This window comes from Amblyomma americanum, chromosome 2 (genome assembly GCF_052857255.1).
Source record: "Amblyomma americanum isolate KBUSLIRL-KWMA chromosome 2, ASM5285725v1, whole genome shotgun sequence".
Taxonomy (NCBI): domain Eukaryota; kingdom Metazoa; phylum Arthropoda; class Arachnida; order Ixodida; family Ixodidae; genus Amblyomma; species Amblyomma americanum.
The window spans coordinates 188,688,010-188,708,263 of record NC_135498.1 but is presented as its reverse complement, the minus strand read 5'-3'; the positions used below and the strand labels follow the sequence as shown (position 1 = coordinate 188,708,263).

The 20,254-nt window shown below is 46.9% G+C and overlaps 1 protein-coding gene across 3 annotated transcripts in view; it reads right to left on the bottom strand.

The window, feature by feature from the left end:
• nes (lysophosphatidylcholine acyltransferase 3 protein nessy) overlaps window positions 1-17,024 on the bottom strand; it is a 78,419-nt gene extending 61,395 nt beyond the window's left edge. For all 3 annotated transcript variants that reach the window (XM_077655614.1, XM_077655615.1, XM_077655616.1), the window contains exons 1-2: window positions 16,604-17,024; window positions 8,953-9,060 (exon numbers count right to left, since the gene is read on the bottom strand). In XM_077655614.1, the coding sequence (XP_077511740.1) occupies window positions 8,953-9,060; window positions 16,604-16,691 (196 nt within the window). In that variant the 5' untranslated portion in view covers window positions 16,692-17,024. The remainder of the gene's footprint in view (window positions 1-8,952; window positions 9,061-16,603) is intronic.
• Between the last annotated feature and the right edge of the window lie 3,230 nt (window positions 17,025-20,254).

The following is a 20,254-nucleotide window of genomic DNA, read 5'->3' as shown; positions in this document are numbered from 1 at the left end:
CGAGGTGAGGTGCTGGTAAAATATGTGACAGGGCAAATGATCTGTTGCTATGGTATAATGTGCGAGAAAAAGATGATGAAGTGAATTTTCTGTGCGTTGTAAGTGATGGCATGCTGAGCATTTCCATCACAGGTGAAACACTTTGATATTAAAGTAGGACGAGAAGATTAACTGAGCTCCTTCATTCTTCTTTTAATGGAACATTCAGAGCGCTTTGTGTTTTATATGTGCACACTGTTGTAACTGTGGTATGCAAGGCTTGGGTGTGCATTGTTCTAATGACGCATTGCATTTTCTATCTCTCTTCATAGGAGGACACACCCGAAAAAGCTTACTTGAGAGCAAGGGCTTCATGGTTTTCTGCAATGCATGCTCAGTCAAGAAAAAGCATAAAAAGGCTGCAGCAAACAAGGCGGAGACTGCAAAAGAAAAATGCGGAACTAAAATCTGTTCTGTCAGCTTTAACTACGGAGAATATCCTCCTGACAGAGCAAGTGTCTGTTTTAGATGGCCTGCGTAAAGTAAATAAGCACCTACTTGAAAGACAAGTCGGAAAGCATGGTGGAATTGGCACTCCAAAGCGGTACTCCCCTGAACTGAGAACTTTTGCCTTAGCTTTAAATTTCTATTCCCCACGAGCCTATCAGTATGGCAGGAAAGTTTTTGACACGTGCCTCCCACATCCCAGAACTCTGCGAAAATGGTATGAGACTGTTGATGGCCAGGCAGGACTTTCAACAGAAGCTTTCAATGCACTAAAAATGAAGTGTGCTGAAACAGCAAGCAAGGGGCACCGAACAGTTTGCAGCCTCATGGTTGATGAAATGGCTATTCGGCAAAACATCCAGTGGAACAAACGCAACTTTGAAGGGTTTGTTGACTTTGGCAGTGGCATTGACAGCGACTCTTTGCCACAAACAAAGGCTGCATTCGTTATAATGGCTGTGGCTATTAATGGGCGATGGAAGTTGCCCCTTGGGTACTTCCTAGTTGATGGCCTAATTAGAACACAGAGGGCTAACCCTGTCACCCAGTGCCTTCATAAGGCACATGATGCTGGAGCTATGGTTGCTTCACTCACTTGTGACGGGGCGCCCACAAATCTGGCTATGTTGCAAGAGCTTGGGTGTGATTTCCAACATGTGGGAGACCTAAAAACAACCTTTCGACACCCAGCTACCCAGGAACCAGTGGCAGCTTTTTTGGATCCCTGCCATATGCTAAAACTTGTGAGGAATGCACTGGCACACAAGAGGTACTTTATTGACCACCAAGGAAGGACAGTGTCATGGGAGCATATTGAGCGGCTGCATACTGTGCAGCAGAAAGAAGGCCTACATTTGGCTAACAAGTTGCGCAGAGCTCATATTGAGTGGCAGCGGCAGCCCATAAAAGTTAGACTTGCTGCCCAAGTAATGAGCACTTCTGTTGCGACAGCACTAGCCGAGTGCAGGGAACTTGACCTGGAAGGTTTTTCTGGCACACAGGCAACAGAGAATTTTTTGTTGAAAATTAATGAGACATTTGATGCCCTAAATTCTAGAAGCCCATATCAGAAAGGTTGGAAGAAACCTATAAATGAAAAGAACATTGAAGCTTTCGAAGGCATTCAAAACCACAACCCATTACCTCTCTTCCTTGAAGGAGTCTGCAAATGGAAGACGAATGATTGAAACAAACCGAAAGACAGGTTTCTTAGGTTTTATCATCTGCATGCAAAGCCTGATTAGTCTTTTTCATTTTCTTGTCACTGAAAAACGAGTGCTGAAGTACATTCCGGCCCACAAAATTTGCCAGGACCATTTGGAACTGTTTTTTGGCCTGATTCGAGCACATGGCGGGCATAATGACAACCCTACTACACAGCAGTTTCGTGCTGCCTTCAAAAAAGTGATTGTTCAAAGTGAACTGGCTGATGTATCAACAGGCAACTGTCTGAGCCTGGACAGCATCTCCATATTGTCATGCAGCAGTGCAACAGTTATTTCTTCTCAGGTCTTGAATATATCTGCACCAAGGAGGCAACTTCTAGACAGTGATGCTGTTCAGCAGTCTCAGGTAACAGCTGCAGACCATGACTACATCATAGCTCCAGGCTACATCAGTGAATGTGGAGGCCGAATTGTGGCTTACATGGCAGGTTATGTAGCTCATAAATTGGCTGCAAAGCTGACTTGTGAGCACTGCACAAGTGCACTACTCACAACAGAACGAGGAAACATTTACTCACTAATTAAGAGGAAAAGCAGAGGAGGGCTGAAATACCCATCAGAAAGTGTACTGAAGATCTGTCAAAAATCGGAGGCGGTGATCAGGACGGCAGTGCGCCTGAACAAATTGGCATCAAGAACACTACTCACTGATCTTCTCCACGAGGTTCTTTACGCATTCCACGGTAGAGAGCTCTTCAATGAACTTCATGAGCACATGTTCGACAACTCTCCACTCGACTATCATTACATACACCTTGTCAGAAGTGTTGCAGAAAATACATCAACATGCGCTTGTTTCATGTTGGCAAGCAGGCAACCGAGAGCCTGCACACTGCTCAGGTCCAGCAGATGTTTAAAAAAATAACTCAATTCAAGGGGCAGTGACTGATGCGACAGTGAGAATTCAAAAATCAGACTTGGTTTTCGTCAGCACATGTCTTAATTTACCGTAGAGTATGAATGCAACCAGCCCATAGGGGTCCCATGCTTCATGTTGACACTGCAGCTTGCTGCCGCAATATGAGCTGAATAAGAATCTTACATGTAACAGACTTTCATATCTGACTTTGTCAGAATAAAATTCTATTCAAACGGCCGCTCACAGTTTAGAGTACATTACAACCTGTCATACTGAGTATTGAAAAGATTAGCTTTTTAATGTGAATGCGTCATGTACACCACCGACTTAGGCTCATGCTTGATGGCAGTCACTGTCAGTTTTTTCAGGAGTAATCAGGGTTTTGATTTAGCTTGATTGCTACTGAATCAACCAGAAATTACCTGCTTCCTAAAATCAGATTTTCGTCTTTTGTGGTAAATGAACAATACGCACATTTTAAAAAAGAAGTCAGTTAAGTAAAATCAGTACATGTCCAGAGCGCAAATGCTAGTTCTTGTTCATGAATCTATATGCTGTAGATTCACAGATGGACATGTACTATTGGTCACTGATGTTCAAGAATAGGGGCTGCAGTTAGCAGTCTCCCAGAGCTTTCTTTACAGCGTGCCTGCACTACTGTCCTTTAGGGTACAGGGTGACTGAAGTATCTCGTATTTTGTAAAAAATATGGAGTGCATGTTTTTCATACTATAGAAGCCAGAATAATCAAGAGAGTAATTAGTGTACCATACTTACAATTTTAGTTCTAGATATTCAACACAACTGAAGGTGATTTTGGCCTTTCAAAGTAATAGTGTCAAAAGGGGGTGATCATCCCACTGCACGCAGCAACAGAGTAAGCACTAGCATATAAGTTTTGCAACAAATTCATGTTCTTAAATGATGAAAACACTTTTCCACATGCACTTGGTACATTCATGCATAAAGAGGACAACCTTATCATTCTACCAGCCGCAATTTGTACATTATATTAAACATTCTTTAGCTGTCATCATGCCTTAGTTGTGCACAGCTCAAATGCCCGACTTATGTGCAGACTATGTTGGTTGGCTCGTGGTTTTGACAAATATAAAACAGCATGTGCACACATGTACCACATAGTACACAACAAACAGAACAGAAAATTGGACAGAAGGCTAGGCAGATAAGAGTCAAATACAACAATGCAACAATAGAAACAGTGTCAGCAGGGTGCTCTCTTTCTTTACATATATTACAGAAAGGAATACATGAAGCAGAAGGGAGGAAAATGATTCACTTTTTCCACTAGCTGCGACAACTGTTACCAATTTTTCAAGTCACTTCCATGCAGTGCTCCAATTACTTTGCATTTGCATCGCTTAAATTTTATCAACTTTGTGATGCAGAAACAACTACCGAGAAATGAAAGCTTTCACACAATTTGGCAAGATCGGTCCACAAATATTTTTCTGTCTCAAAGCCCCCATTTACTGCCTTCCTATATATGTTTTACTCTCTCTGTTCGAATGGTTCATGGTTGCAAAGTGATCTAATTCAGTTGTGCATTTCTTCTTCTGGTCTTTTTTGTTGAATCCTTTTTATGTGCGTTCTCCTTCCATGTGTTATCACTTTTGTTAAAAGATTTTGCTTGCTTCAGGTAGCAAGCTATGTTTTGTAATAAGTGTTATGCTGTATCAAACCTTTTTAAAGCTCATATTTTGATTGTCCAATAAAATACAAATTTTGGACTTCATTAATCCGTTTAATCAGCTGAATGCAAGAAAGTGCAACTCGGCGAGGTGGTCGCGAGGGTCGACTCGGCATCTTGGTAAACGGTAAGTTGCGAGGTACACTCAATCTTACAGAGGCATGGCCTTACACTTCACCACCCTTAAGCGCAAATGTTTTAAACCTAACACTGCGCCTCCTAAACCCGGCTATGTGTCCTTACGCTCGCACAACAGCACTCGATCGAGACAGCAGCGCGGGTCGGTCGATCCACTGGGTCCATATCGGAGAAAACTTGCACGCAGTTGACATATCGCTCGCACAGCGTACAGTAAACATATGGTACGCTTCAGACTGCTTCGCGTATCGCTTTGCTGACGGATACCATCGCATGCGGCGTGGCTTCCTTGGCACTGCACGCTTCGGTGAGCACACCGCGGCCCACGCATATCGGTCGCCACCAGTTGTGACTGTCATGCATAGGGGAATGTAGACGCAACGGGTATGCTTACAAGGACACAGTCTGGACGAGTTTGTATTTATTCGTGGTTAAAACAGCGCGGGAAAAAGTACACAAAAATGAGGGAACACGCAGAACACGTATTCACACACAAAACAATTAAGCGCCGACTCGCACTTTTTCTTCCCGCGCTGCTGTAACCATAAACCAGCGTGTCACCGTCGTCTATCGCTTTATGAGCCGTCGGCACTGTCAATTTCTCCTTGAAACAAGGCTAGCAGCGTTGAGGGACGCAACCGCGCAAAGCCGAAAGAGAATAGCGCCAAGCCAAGCCTTTTCAGAGAAAGCTGTCGCGGGCTTCCAAAACAACCGCTTTCATCAAGACGGCATCCTGAATGAACTAAGCGCACAGCAATGAAGACCAGCACCGACTACAGGCCTCTGGAACTTAGTGCCTCCCGCGGACCACAACGATTGAATAAAAATGCGAATTTCCAACTCTACTCGACCGGTCTGCCGACATGGGTGATGCGTGAAGCAGACGACGCCGCTGCGCCCAACGCTGCTATTGGCTGCGCCATCGGCCAACAAATCCCAGTAGGCCTTGCAAAACCACGTGACTTCCTGCACGTTTTTTGTCTTGCGGCTTGGATAGCGAGGGCCTCTCCTATGGTTTCCTTCCTCCGTGGTTTCAATCAAGCGGGCCTCCCCTCCCCATTCCCCCGCTTCCCTCTACTTGGGCGCCGTCCCAGCGCGCCTGCCCATGCAGCAGACGACGACGCTGCGCCCAGCGTTCTATTGGTTGCGCCGTCGGCTAAACTCTCCCAGTAGCCCTTGGAAGAACGCGTGACTTTTGGTATCCTTTTATTGTGCAGCTCGGGAAGCGAAGACTCTTTCCTTTCCTTCATCCTGCACGCAGCACCCGGCCCCTCTTGCGCCTAGTCTTTGTTGCCGCGGTGTCTAGCGAAGTTTGTGTTGCGTGATATTCCTCATTTGTTTGGTATCTCGCTGGTGACGTCTCATCGACTGTGGCAATCATGGCAAACCGAGGAAAGTACTCTGCAAAGGATTTGAAGACGAAGGTGGAGATATTACAGGAGGTCGAACGTGGTCTCCTAACAAAGACAGCGATCGCAGAGAAGTTTGCAGTCAAGAAAAGCACGCTGTCCACATACCTCAAGAACAAGGACTCGATCTTCAATGCGTATCAAAAGGAGATGGAGCCCTCGCGGAAACGACTGAGAACATCGGCTCATCCAGAGATGGAGGATGCTGTAATGGCATGGATTAAGGACGTTCGCAGCAGGAACATTCCGCTAAGTGGACCAATAATTGCCGCAAAGGCAGTGGACTTCGCCAGCCAGGTGGGCATAAGTGACTTCAGCGCGTCGGAAGGCTGGTTGTCGCGTTTCAAGGCCCGTCACGGACTTACGTTTAAAAGCGTTTGTGCAGAGGCAGCCGCAGTCGATGAAGAAACGTGTCAAAATTGGATCTCAGGTCAACTAAAGGACTACCTTGCCGATTACTCGCTCAGCGATGTGTTCAATGCAGATGAAACCGCGCTTTATTTTAAGTTGCTGCCGAACAAGACTGTCAGTTACAAAGGCGACACGTGTTCAGGCGGGAAGAGAAGCAAGGAAAGAGTGACGGTGTTGGTGTGCGCAAACGCGACTGGCACGGAACGGTGCCGCTTGCTAGTTATAGGCAAAGCAGCGAAGCCTCGCTGCTTTAAAGGGCTAAAAACTCTCCCTGTTGATTATACTTTCAACAGAAAGTCGTGGATGATGCGAGCAATTTTCACGGATTGGCTGCGCACACTCGACAAGAAGTTCGCGGCACAGAACAGGATGTTCTGTTCTTCGTCGACAACTGTTCAGCCCATTGCGACATCAGCGGACTGAAGGCGATCTGTCTGGCATTTCTGCCGAAAAACACTATGGCTGTGCTGCAGCCTATGGACCTTGGGGTTATTAAAAACCTCAAAACACTGTACAGGCGCCACCTACTAGAGCGGATTCTTGTGTGTATGGACAGCGGCAAATCGTACGACGTCAATCTCCTCGGAGCCTGCCACATGCTGGCAACATCGTGGAATGCTGTCAAGGCGGACACAGTCGCGAACTGTTACCGAAAGTGCGGCTTCATCGAAGGCCCAGAAGCCTGCAGCACGGCAGAGCTGGATGCTCAGTGTGATGACTCCGTCGCGCTGCACCCTGCCTACGCTGCTTTATCGGAGGGTGTTGACTTCCAGAGCTTCGTACACGTTGACAGCGGCGTGGAGACATCGGGGCCGTTAAGCGATGCCGAGATTATTGAAGCGGCCTGCGGTGACGAGATGCCGCACAACTCGGGCGCGGCGAGCACAGCTGACAGCGACGACGAGTCCGGCGGAGGCGACGATCCATTGCCACCCCCGAGTGCATGTGAAACAGCGTCAGCACTCGATTTGGCTGCGCGCTACTTCTCCGCCGATGATAATTCGGACGCTGCGTTGGAGCTGTTGGGCAAGTTGCAGACGATGCTTGTCGAGTCACGGCAAAGAAAACGAAAACAAATGCGCATCACCGATTATTTTTCTCTTTGATATGCTTTGCCAATCTGCTGTTAATAAACATGTTTTTGAAGCATAGTGTCATATTTAATCATTAAGCTTGCTGCTTACGCGAATGCATTTTGATGTTAGCTCCAACCGCATAAACAAATTAACTTTATTTCCTTCGACATTCGGGCTCTATGATTTTAATTCGTGCAATCGCCCGCCGCAAATGTGTAGTAGCGCGTAGTAAGAGATAACGATCTCAGATATGCCTGTTTTAGCTTCGGCCCGTGCTGCCGGGCGTGATGGCCGCTTTTTTTAGCGCCCGCTCGTTAATTCAAACTCCGCTTAATTCGAACAATTTTCCGGTCCCCCTCGAGTTCGAATTAACAAGGTTTTACTGTATTGGCATGTCGCTCAATGTGTGAAGAGTGGCAGGGCATACAAAGAGCACGTGTTTTGCGAGCCCATCATAAATTCATTACATCTTTCGTGCAGCATCGTTATCAGATGTGCAGCTGCTTTCTGCTGTGGTACCTTAGATACCCTGCAAATCAAGATGGACGCTCTGCCCATATCAAGAGACCCCAACCATCTTTTCCAGCTGCCGATACACCAGGAGGGGGGGGGGGGGGGGAATGGCTCCCGGGTGTAAAGATTAGGTAGCCATTATACAATGCTGCCCAACACTGCACTGTTACTGCTACAAGGCTTTCAGGGCGTACAGCTTTTGCCTGTATTAAACTCAAAAGCTTCTTCATACACAGCAGGAACAACAAAATTACCGGGGGCATTTAAGGAACTGTGAAAGCACTGCAATTCCATTTCCAATTCTATAATAATTCTACCCAAACTTCACACCCGCCCAAACTTCAAAGAGCAGTGCAGTCTTCAGACAAGGGCACTCAAGTATGGGCAGCCCAGCAGGCCCGGGGTGCACTCAAAAAGCACAAGCCTCACGACCCACCACAAACGGGCTGAACTGGGATAGTGCAGAGTAGGGCGTAACCCCGGGTCGACGCTTGGCCAACGTCACGGCACGTTAAACAGTCGACTGCCGGTATTTTAATAAAGTTATTCCTATCTTATCCTATAATAATTCTGTTCTATTCCTTTGTAGTTAGTGCAGATGTATGTACAGGTGCTAACGAAAGTTTTCGGAATGTCTAAATCCCAAAATACGTTAATTCCCTTGCTGAATAGAAGCGCGGCTAGGCACTGAGGGGTGTACTGTGCAGGTCGTGCTGGGAACTACAAAATACACACTTCAGTTCATAGCTGCATGCTTACGCTGCACAGTAATTAGGCTTTCTGGCAATTTTTGTGTTCCGAAAACTTCTGTGGCTGCCGTAATAGTACTCACTCTACTGGACAACGTTTCACTCTTTCGTGCCTTTGACAATGTCACACTGTTGTGACCAACAGTGAGTTTTATAATGTCGCCACTTTTTAGGCGGCGTCAGGTTTTCGTCTCAATGAGCAATCTAATGCTTTTGCATTAATAAGATTACTTACTCCCGCACCACACACAGAATTTTGACCTGCACAAAGAGCTTGGGGTCAGGCACCACATCATGTGCCGATAGGACAGCTCAACAGCCGCAAATGCAGGAGCAAGGACACAGCAGCAGCACATGCAGCTGCGACTACTCACCATAGTTGAAGCAGCAGAGTACCAGGCCACACAGTGCAAAGTAGAAGTGCTGTGCATTGGGGCTCTTGCCCAGCAGGAAGTTCCGATGGATCAGGGCCAGCGGGTAGCCTGTGTGGGCAGAGACAGTCAGTTCTCCACGGCAAAGACCTCATGTGGCACCTACACTCTCTCCCCTGTGCACAGGCCCAACTCCTTGCTCTTCAAAACTCGGACACTTCTCACTAGCACACACAATGCAGGCACAGGAAACTTCAGCCCCACTTCCCAGGAAACACTGCAAACAGTGTGCTGTGGTGTAGCGTCACACCACGCCGTACCGCATAGCACCACACAGTGCGGGTGTAAAGAAACGAAATACAGGTGTCGCCATAACTGGCTCATTTCATAAATAAAATGTGTGCGTCAACACCGGATCCTTAGGGCTGGGCCATAGGGGCTATGCTCCTCCACCGTCAACTTCAAAACTCTGGCAACCAGTCCTTCTAGTTTGAATCGAGTGGCAGCTAAAATTGCTGAAGTCAATTTTCTCAGCCATAAGAGGGTTTTTTGATGCCAGACAAACAATGACATATCCAGAAAGAGTCCGAAAATCAATTTTTACTCACAACAATAATTGGACGAAGTTGTAGTCAGTATTTTCACTGACTACATTTCTACTGCGCAAATGACAACGAGCAAACTCCAAGATCAACTTGCCAGCAAAAAAGAACCCCCTGGGAAGAGTCAAGTTATCTGGAAGCAGTACAATATAGCTACTGCAAAGATTATGCAGCCTACACTGGCAAATGGGGAAGTTTTAAGGGATGCCTCCCGCAACAACAAAATGACATATCAAAAAGCTGCACAACTCTGAGTGCCTTGGCACAAGACTATGAGCAATGGGCCATCCATCACTGCCCCAGAATAGTGCCTATTTTCGCACTTGCCATAGACGCATTGCAGACATGGATGGAAACATTATCTTGCTGAAGTCAGATCCACTCTATCGAAGTTCAAAGTAGAAATGACTCTGAAAAGGTGCTTGCATTGGACATATAAATGAGAAGTTTACATCTAAATTCAATGCGATGGGGCACATAATGCAACCAAAGGACATTCTTCTGTGCGGTGTAGTGTGACGATACAACTGGCGAAACAGGACAGTTTCCTTCGGCTCTAATCCTTCTGGTTGCAATTCCAATAAATAAAGACAATGGAGTTATTCTGAAGTAGCTCTAAAGCCAGACCAGAATTCACTGCAGCCACTATTTCATGATCAGAATATCATGATGATGCCACTTATTCTATTCTGGGATGTGCACCAATAAATTTACACAAGAGGGAGCACTAGAAAACTTTTGGCGCAATTAGCCAAGAGTGCTCTAAGGTTTCTTAATTACATATTCAATCTCAGTTGTCCAAGAATGATTTTGTGCAGTGTAAACTATTGAGTACCTGTGAATTCAGTCACATTGAAGGAATGTTATTCAAACAGTAAACATGAAAAGTACTTCCAATTCTGGATACACGTATGAATTAACACTTGTTTGTGCTCAGTTTCACTGACAACAGTTACATCACTTTAAAATCAGAATGAAGTGTATAAAGGCCATATCACCACTACCAGAACATTTTATTTTGCTGAACATAACACATTTGCCTGCAAAAAGAGGCAGACAACAGAGCTTTGAGGTAGCGGGAAAAGCACATCATAGCGGAGAATTATGACCACCAACAGACAGGAACTACAACTGATTAGTAAGAAAATGTTTAACCTACTTTAAAAGGTTAAAGCCAAGGATAAGTTGGCCTAGCTTACAAAGATGTATCTGATGTCAAACCTCGCTTAGTGTTTTACTTAAATCTTAAGCAAACAAAGTCAGTAAATCACGAATGCTTCATTGATGTAGGGCAATTTGTCAGTGAAAGGTACAAGCTGCATTTCATCAATATGACTTCTTGCAAGTCCTGCTATAAAGGTGTACAGAATGAGCTTAACCAGAATTTAACAATTCACAAAGGTAACAAAAATAAATGCATTAAGGAGTATACAACAAAAATACCACTAACAACATGTCTCCACTTGTGAAGCTACGCTTTATGCAGTATTAGCATGCTTGATAGCTTCATTTTGTACACTTTCAGCTTGTTTGCTAGCATAAGCACAAGCACACCACGCTCCGCTTTATGAAGTGCACCAGGATCCACATTTAGGTTGTGACTTTGCACAGCACTCCTTTAGTTGATATCAGTGCTCTCAGCAGCATCTGGCACAAAACCTTAAAAGCTTGCGTATGGTTTGAATGCTTCCCATACTTGCATTAGCTTCAAATATCAGCGAAAAATAAGGCCCTGTGTGCTTTTTTTTTTTAATCCTTAAGCTGCTCACCTGTGCCAACAAAATGTTTCCAGCTGTTCCCATATTTTTCTTGCTCCTTTCTGACAGTCACGCTTTGCTCTTTTTTTCTATCAAGCGCATTCGGAACATGTGCCTGCCATGGAGCAAGAAGAAGCACGAAGCAATTCCCATTTCAAGCAAACACCAATACGATGCCCAGGCCAGAAATGGTTAATTCACTCTTTGCGCTAAAAAAAGACATAGTGAGCTAGGAGGAATGCCACAGTAGAAGGTTCTGGTTTAAATTTAACTGTGGCCCATTTAATGAGCTATATTTTTTCCGCAGCACCTCAGGGGGAACAACGCACAATGGCATCCCCCAAACAAATGGACCACAACTGGAGGTCTAACAGCGATAGAATAAAAGATGACGAATTGGTGCCTTCTAAAACACTCTTTCACTATGCACCTTCGCACGCAAAGAAAAAACTAGGCACTGAAGGCGAAATGCAAAAAGACGCCTGTTTTCTGTGCAACGTCGGTGCCATAGGCACACAGTTTTCAATCCGCCCCGGGGGGGGGGGGGGGGGGGGGGGGGGGGGGGGGGGGGGGGGGGGGGGGGGGGGGGGGGGGGGGCTAGACAATTAGCACACTATCCCTTTTTCATTTGCGCCTCTCTCTCTCTCTCTCCTTAGGACCGCAGTGTTGGCCTAGTGGTCTGAGCATCTCTGCCTTGCATGCGGGAGGTGCAGCGTTCGATCCCCAGCGTCGCTGGGAACCCACCGGCGATACAATGGGTACAAGCTTTCCACTGGCCTGGTACTCAGCTTATTTAGGGAGAAATGCTTGGGAAATGGGTCTTTGACCCCACCTTGAGTAGAAAGAAAATACCTTGTGCCATGGCGCTCTTCGGCCACAGATGCCCCTGCATGACAAAAATCCATGCTCATCACCTTCCCCCTCGCGCATGCTCCTTGGCAAGAAATTAGACAGGCGGAGGAGCTATATACGTAAACATATGTTTATTCGTCTCTAGTTGAGTGGATATGCTAAGAATGACCCCATGGCTATTAAGATACTAAATAAATAAATGAACAAAACAAACTGAAAAGTATGTAACCACTTGGTTGACATTCATAACTTCCTTAGTCAAAGTGAGAGAAAACCCTGGGCAACACAAACATTTCCAGAACAAGGCAACAATTCGATACAAATATTTACAAAATAAGCTAACGATTCAAAGTTAAAGATGGATTTTAAACTGTTTGTCTCTCAAACAAGAAAGCCTTTGCTGAGCTTCACAAATGGGGGAAAAAATAGCAAAACTAGTGTTTTAAGGCGCTCTTCTTGCGAAGAGCAAAAGGCAGAGCAAAAGGCATAGTCACAGACTGCTTATTTTGAAAGGTATGTTCATAAGCTGATGCTTTGGATCAAGACATGATTTTGGTGTTGAGAGACGGTTCGAAGCGTTAGAAAAGACTGCACGAAAGAAAAAAACTATGCTTATCTAGTGGCCATTCATTTGATTATGCATAGCGACTTGGAACAGGAGACGTTCAAAAAAGCTCCCATTGCCACTTGGATCCCGCGAAGGTGAACTGAATCTAGTGCAGTCAACCCCTCCTTCTTTGTAGATGGGAGCCAAAACTATATGCTCATGGCAGTTTAAGGCTGCCCTGTTCTTCCAACTTTTAGGCAACTGTAGTTATTTAGTCGATTTGTCCAAAACCGTAAGAAAGAAGACATGCTGCCCCCTAACCCGATCGGTTCAATCTCTGGGGGCAGGGGCAGGCTCGAGCCCCTCCAGCCCCCCCCCCCCCCCCCCCCCCCTCCCCCTCCCCCTCCCCCCCCCCCCCCCCCCCCCCCCCCCCCCCCCCCCCCCCCCCCCCGGGCGCATATGCTCACACATTATAACACTCCTGGTGGTCAAAATTAATATGGAGCCCTTCAACTTCTTTCTCTCCCTCCTTTGCCCTTCCTTCACGGCTGACTGAGGTGTCCACCAAGAGTGAGACAAACACTGGGCCTTCCTTTTCCTCATGACTAGCGGCTCCATTTAAAGTAAAAAAAAAAAGATACATCTATGCTGCATTTATTTATTTTTAATTTGGTTTTAAAGGACAAAAGTCAGTATCCTTGAGTAGTATGCCACAGATTGCTGGCTATTCAGCACAAGTCGTAGACGGTCACAAGACAGTTACAAAGTGCAGAAGACAGGAGTATGGTGAGACGAGATTGTCGCATTAAAGGACTATAGACACCTAATTTTAGCTGAGCGTTTCCTTTCTTCATATTGTCAGGTAGGTAATTAGCCCTTGCGGGTGGATCCAGGACAAAGCCCGAAGAATAAGGCACCACAGTGGTCAGCAAGAACGGACGAGGAGAAAACATGAGCCGCGCACTTCTTCCTCCGAAATCTTTGTTGCCCTCTTCAGCACTGGTGGCAATATGATGCATTAGACGTTAGAATACATGGATCACCGCGCAGTATTCGCCCATGGCCACCAAATAATTTACACTTGAATTTCTTCTTGACGCCACTCTGATTTCGGTTTCGTCACGCGAGGTATGAAAAAAGCCTGCAATATAAACGCTGATACATAGTTTTAATTCACTACAACACTTAAACAAGTGTGCTTCGAGACAGCGGTTATATTGCAGTTGTTTTTTTCGCGTCTCACATGACACGAAGGTCAACTAATTGTCACAGCTATCATTCAGCTGATGAAACCGAAGCAGCATAGAGAAAGGAATTCCTTCCTCTATAGAAGCAGCGTCAAGAAGAAATTCAATTATAAATTATTTAGCAGCCGTAGGTGAGTACCACACGGTAATCAATGCACATTAATGGCAAACACATCACTTGATAGAAGAAAACATGAAAGTTAAAATTTGGCGTTCTATAGTCCTTTATGTAGCGCAGTTTGTATGTTTTGAGGCATTGCTCCACTCCTGAAAGGGGCACTGAGGAGAAATACTTTTACCTGCACCGTGTTCTAATCACAAAGAGACCACCCTCACTGAAAACGGAGCTTTTACAAGAGCTAGGAAAGACCAAAAAATTAAGGAGTTGCCATCAGCGGCCAATTGTGAAAGTAAAATGCATGCATTGACTCTGATTTTCAGATGCGGACCACACATGCTACGCTGAACCACCATTCACTCCAATATGGTCGCGGCCTATCCTTTCAGGCAAGGGCGTCACGGGTTTGAATTGACTGGCAGAAAAATTTTTACCGTCAATTTTCTCATCGATAAATGCATCTCTTGCTGCCCAGAAAACATCAACATAGCCAGAAAGGGCCAGAGAATCAATTTTTACGGAGAACAGTGCTTGGATAGCGCGGAGTTCCGGTAAAGGAGTAGAAAGGCAGTAAGTTGGCCTCTAGCACACTCTCCTTTATAAAGGGGAGTGCGCTCCCATATTTCATGTCTAGAGTGCACCCTTAAGGCATGTGCCAGGCGCAGACAGAGGGGCTCCACCACCTCGTCAAGCTCCTTCTATTATTAGCGTAGCAACTTCTACTGACAGTGTCACCACATCGTCAAGCTCCGTCTACTATTAGCGTAGAAACTTCTACCGACAGACTCCACCACCTAGTCAAGCTCCGTCTACTATTAACGTAGCAACTTCTACCGACAGACTCCACCACCTCGTCAAGCTCCGTCTACTACTAGCCTAGCAACCTCTACTGACTGTCACCACCTCGTCAAGCTCCTTCTATTATTAGCGTAGCAACTTCTACTGACAGTGTCACCACATCGTCAAGCTCCGTCTACTATTAGCGTAGAAACTTCTACCGACAGACTCCACCACCTCGTCAAGCTCCGTCTACTATTAGCGTAGAAACTTCTACCGACAGACTCCACCACCTAGTCAAGCTCCGTCTACTATTAACGTAGCAACTTCTACCGACAGACTCCACCACCTCGTCAAGCTCCGTCTACTATTAGCCTAGCAACCTCTACTGACTGTCACCACCTCGTCAAGCTCCGTCTACTATTAGCGTAGCAACTTCTACCGACAGACTCCACCACCTCGTCAAGCTCAGTCTACTATTAGCGTAGCAACTTCTACTGACAGACTGTCACCACCTTATCAGAACCACTGCTTCATTACAATGGTTGTGACATGGCACACAAGGACACTGACAATGTAACCATAGCAAGCCACCGTCAATGTCAGGCCATGAACAAGCATCTCCAAAAAGTGTCATGTTCCAGTTCTGCAGCCCTTTCATAGCTGCTGTCATCTTGCACACTATGTGCTCACAGGCCCTCTGGCTTCTAGATTTCTGCTGGGGTTACTTTTTTTCTCCACAATCCGTAGCTTTGTTCCATTGAAGGAAACACTTGCTCCTTTAAAGGCACACAATTGCATTTTCCACAACCAGATAAAGCTGTTCCTAGCTGACCTGACAAACTCGTTTTACTAGCCTAAGCGAGGCAAGTGTATGTGTGTTTTGCTGCGCCCGCTATTTAGCTTGTTTTTTTATTTATTTGATTTTTGTATGGTCTAGCGTCTTTTTCTTCTTACAATGATAGTGCTCCCTACTGCAACCACTGTTCTGTATAGCCGCACAGAGGTGTCAAGTATATAATCGAAAAACACCTGTGCTTCTTCCAAGGCAATTCATATTCGCCGAAAAAAAAAAAATCGCGTTCTTAGAAAAGCGGAATCCTTTAGCATGCCAGTAGAGGTGTGGGCAGAGCAAAGGTCGGCTGCCCTCTCCGCAGGCGCTGCTTTGCACTGCTCGATGCACATGTCCAACTGTACTGCGAGCCCGATGCTCACGACATTTGTAGCAGCAGACCGCCACACGGTGTCCTCAAGCGCTCCGCTGCTCGCGGACGGGAATGAATGGAAGGCGCAGCTGGCGCAGCTTCCTCGTTTGCTGCCAGCGACTGCCCACGTCGGAGAAAGAGAGAAAACAAAAAAAAAAACACGCCTCGCTTCCGTCTTCGGGCGCCCGTACGAAGGCCGGCCGGCACGCACCGCCGGCGGACGCTTCGCTTTTTTCCTCGTACTATTCTGGCGACCGGACGGCCAACGAACCCGACCAGTTCTCGGCCCCGTATCTCCGGAGAAAGCGGCGCAACCGTATCCGCAGCTCGGCTGATATGCCGTCAGCTGGAACGACCAGATCGCGCCACGAACACTAGGCTCTAGCGCTGACCCAGACGCGGGTGATGGTGCCGGTCCTGGGTTCGACCAAGTGGTATTGGTTCGACACGGGCGCTAACCCGTCCACAGCCGGCGCAGCAGCGCAGTGAGCCGCGAAGGGCGCCTGGAGCGATGTCGCAGCATCCACGCAGCCTGGATAAGCGGCTCACCTGCGAGTATGGTCAGGAGCAGCCGGAAGGCCGCTTCCGACGAGCCCAGGTAGGCGGCCACCCGACCCAGTGTGCCCGGCGCGGTCATGATCGGTGTGCGCTGCCAAGCGCCTCGAATCGGCCACTCGCCGCCGTCAGCGTCACAACAGCCAGCACGCCACGCGGGGATCGCTCGAGCGGCGACGCACGCACGGCTTCGTCAGCTTTGCCGAGCACCACTCGCACCGCCACGCGACAACGATGACCGCGGGGAAACACTTGCCGGCGTGCGCTACTGCGTCTCGCCGTCACGTACGCCTCCCGTCACTGCACACAGTCAGCACTAGAGTCTTTATTTAGTGACTCTAGTCAGCACAGTAGCGACTGCAGAGCATGCGCATGCAAAAGACGCGAAAATACTACTAGAGCACTGTAAAAATACGCGGAAAACGATGAGCGCGCCCCGCAGCGTGACCCGCAGCGACGAAAACGAGCAAACCGCAAGACGGCGCCACAGAAGGCGTAGTTTTACTTAAAAATTCGTTTCGGTTTTGGTTCCGCATTTTTTTAGTGAAGCAAACTGACATTTTATGCACCAAAGAGAAGAGGTTGGTGTAACGAAATATTTGAACGAAGCACATAGTAGCGTGAAACCTACTCGAAGGAATGGCAAGATTTTTGCTTGCGTGTTTTCTTCTTCCAATGATGCGTTGGACATCAATATACACGGATTACCACATTTCGAACCCACGGGTACGCCTACAATCGCTAAATAATTTATAAATTAAAATTGAATGTCCTCTTGATGCTGCTTCGGTGTCATCAACCGACCGCTAGCTGTGACGTGTACTTCAAACTTATGTCACCTGTGGCACCCAAAAAAAAAAAAGGCAATATAGCTGCTGATACGTCGTTTGTTGTCATTCCAGCTCTTGAAGTAAGCTTGCAAGTGTTGTGGTGAACTAAAACTACGTCTCAGCGTTTACATTGCAGGTTTTTTTCGTGCCTCACGTGACCTAAAGGTCAACTACACGTCACAGCCCTCGTTCCGTTTATGAGACCGAAGCAGAAGCAAAACCCAGCAGGTTCCAATCATACTTTCCAATTTGAAAATTTCCAGTTGTAGAGTCCGGTTGGAAGCCAATTTTTTCCTTGAAAGCGATCTGCACATTGCTCTCCATAAACACAGAGCAGTGGACTTTAGATTCTTCCAAATAAAGATATTAGCAGGTAAATATGATTAATTGTTTTCATTATTTCCTCGGCGTGATTAAACAAAATATAACTTCCATTAATGGAGAAGTGCTACTGACTCCAGCAGGAAATCCAACGAATGGGGTATGTAAGTACACGAACAACTGAAGATAGCTTGACTTCCACAAAAGCATGGCATTCTCATAATTTTACTACTCTTGCAAAAAATGTTGGCTCAAGGAGCATATTCCAGCTGTACAGTTAATTGGTTCCATTTGGGCTCCAACTGCTTTTTTTTCTCTCAATTGGCCTTCGCCCAATTGTATTAGATCCAAATCTGTCTAATTCGGGCCAATTTCCAAATAGAAAATTCAGTTGTTTCCAATTGGAAATTTCCGATTTCCGATTGTAGTCATTTTTTTTTTTTTTACTGGGATTGTACTGCACCTTGTTCTAGCTGACCGATGCTCCTGCATAAACTGGCCACCTTTCGGGGGGTGAAAAATCGACGTCTACACCTTGTCTACTCGTGATCTTATGTTGTGCAACAGTGCGGGAACCTAAGAAATGGCCTCAGTCTTTTTTGTCTTTTTTTTATCTGCCGGCTCCGTTTCAGTTGGTTTCCCTTCTACTTGTTTCGGGAGCTTTTTAGAGCAATTTAAAAGGCATACCTTATACCATAAAAAAACTGATGCATGTCTTAGCGACACTGCAGTGAGTAATACTCAAAATAGAAAATTACATTTTTTACGGGTTTAATGTCACAAAGCGACCCAGGCTATGAGGGACACCGTAGTGGAGGGCTCCGGAAAATTTCGACCACCTAGCTGGGGTTCTTAACGTGCACTTACATCACACATTTGTAAAGCACTCACATACAGATACCGAAAGCCCGGTGTGACGGGCGTCTTTCCTCCATTATTTATTTTTTTCTTTTTTCATGCGAAAAATTTTTCGTGCACCTGTATGGTTTCATTGCTCAAGGCTATACAATGCTGAAGGCTATATATACACCCTCACAGTACCTACTACAGTCCCAATTGTCAGGGTCCAAGCAGGACAGGCATATGTATCCATAATAGTATTGCAAAAAGATACAGAATGCAATAAAAAAAATGTGCATAATAAAAAGTAACAAGAGTTACTAAATTAAGACAATGCCATAACATGATTGCAATCGAATATTGTCCGCGGAAAAAAAATTTAAAACAGTCGATTTCCGCAGAATACGGTGTTAATTAGTGAGTGAGATGAGTGATGATGCCGAGTATGCCGAGTATGCCGGGTATGCCGGGTAGAAGTTTCACAAGTCGCCTGCAAAAATGGATGTTCCTACAAGTAATCACTTTGCAGCTCTCGCATGTGACGACAACGACTTCCCTGAAATTCCTTTATCTGAGCCCGCTGCTCACCATACGTCTCCTCACCAGCGTACATATGCACAAGCGGCTCACCTTCCCGGATCAAATGGTACGCCAAAACGTCCAGTGCATCCATCACATGTGGATACCACAGATGAAGACACAGCTTTAGACAATGCAATCGCGGAGGCTCGCCGCCGACTAGACGAACTCACCCAGCGCCGGGAACAGCGTCGTTCTCAATCCTCCCGAAGAATTCTCATAACTCGGGAGCAATCATCAGAGGAATCACCTAGGGTAAGCACTGCCCACAATCAGGTGCCGACCACCTGTTAGCCGTGACTACCCCGACAGTGGATAAGATATTAGCGCTGATGAAGCAGGTGACATCCCTCATCGTGGAAGCTCTTCGGCCTCGTCATGGATAGCGCATCACCATCGGTGGTGGTTGTTACGTTTCGCCTACGACGCGCGGTATAGCCGGCGCGGATGCAACGGACGCCGGGGCTTCGTTCAAAGTGGCGGTCATTTTGACCCGTTCATCGCTGCCGCAACGCCTCCCGCCAAGCGCGTCCAGGCAGGTTTCAATGCCACGTGTCTTCGTGTGTGCGTGTGTGTGTGCATGTTGGTGCCCACGCTTGTCAAAGCGCGGCAGCCGGGGAGAGGAGCTCCCCAACTGGGAGGCGAGGAGGTCTGACCGGCGCCGGCCCGGCGGACGCGTCACTTCACGTCTCAACATGTCCGTGCGTCGCCGTCTCGTGCGACTCCTCCCGAGCCGTTCCTTCTTGCCCTCGACTCCGAGGGTATAAAAGCAGCTGCCCCGGACGCCAGAGAGACTTCGATTTCTTCCTTCGAGAAACGTGGTCCCTGACCGGCTCCTCTTTTGTGATGCCAGAATAAACAAGTTGTTCTGTTGCCAGTCGACTCATCCTTTGCCAGGACCTTCGGATGTTTCCAGCTGTGCCCCAGGCCGCCAGGCCAACGCTACCCTTGGGGCTTGCAACCCATTTGCAACAACTGGTTGCCAGCGGTGGGATCGCGACAACGGAGGCCAGCAGCGAAGATATGCGGTCAACTGTATGCTGAGCAGCACAACGACCATCCGGGAGCAGTGCAA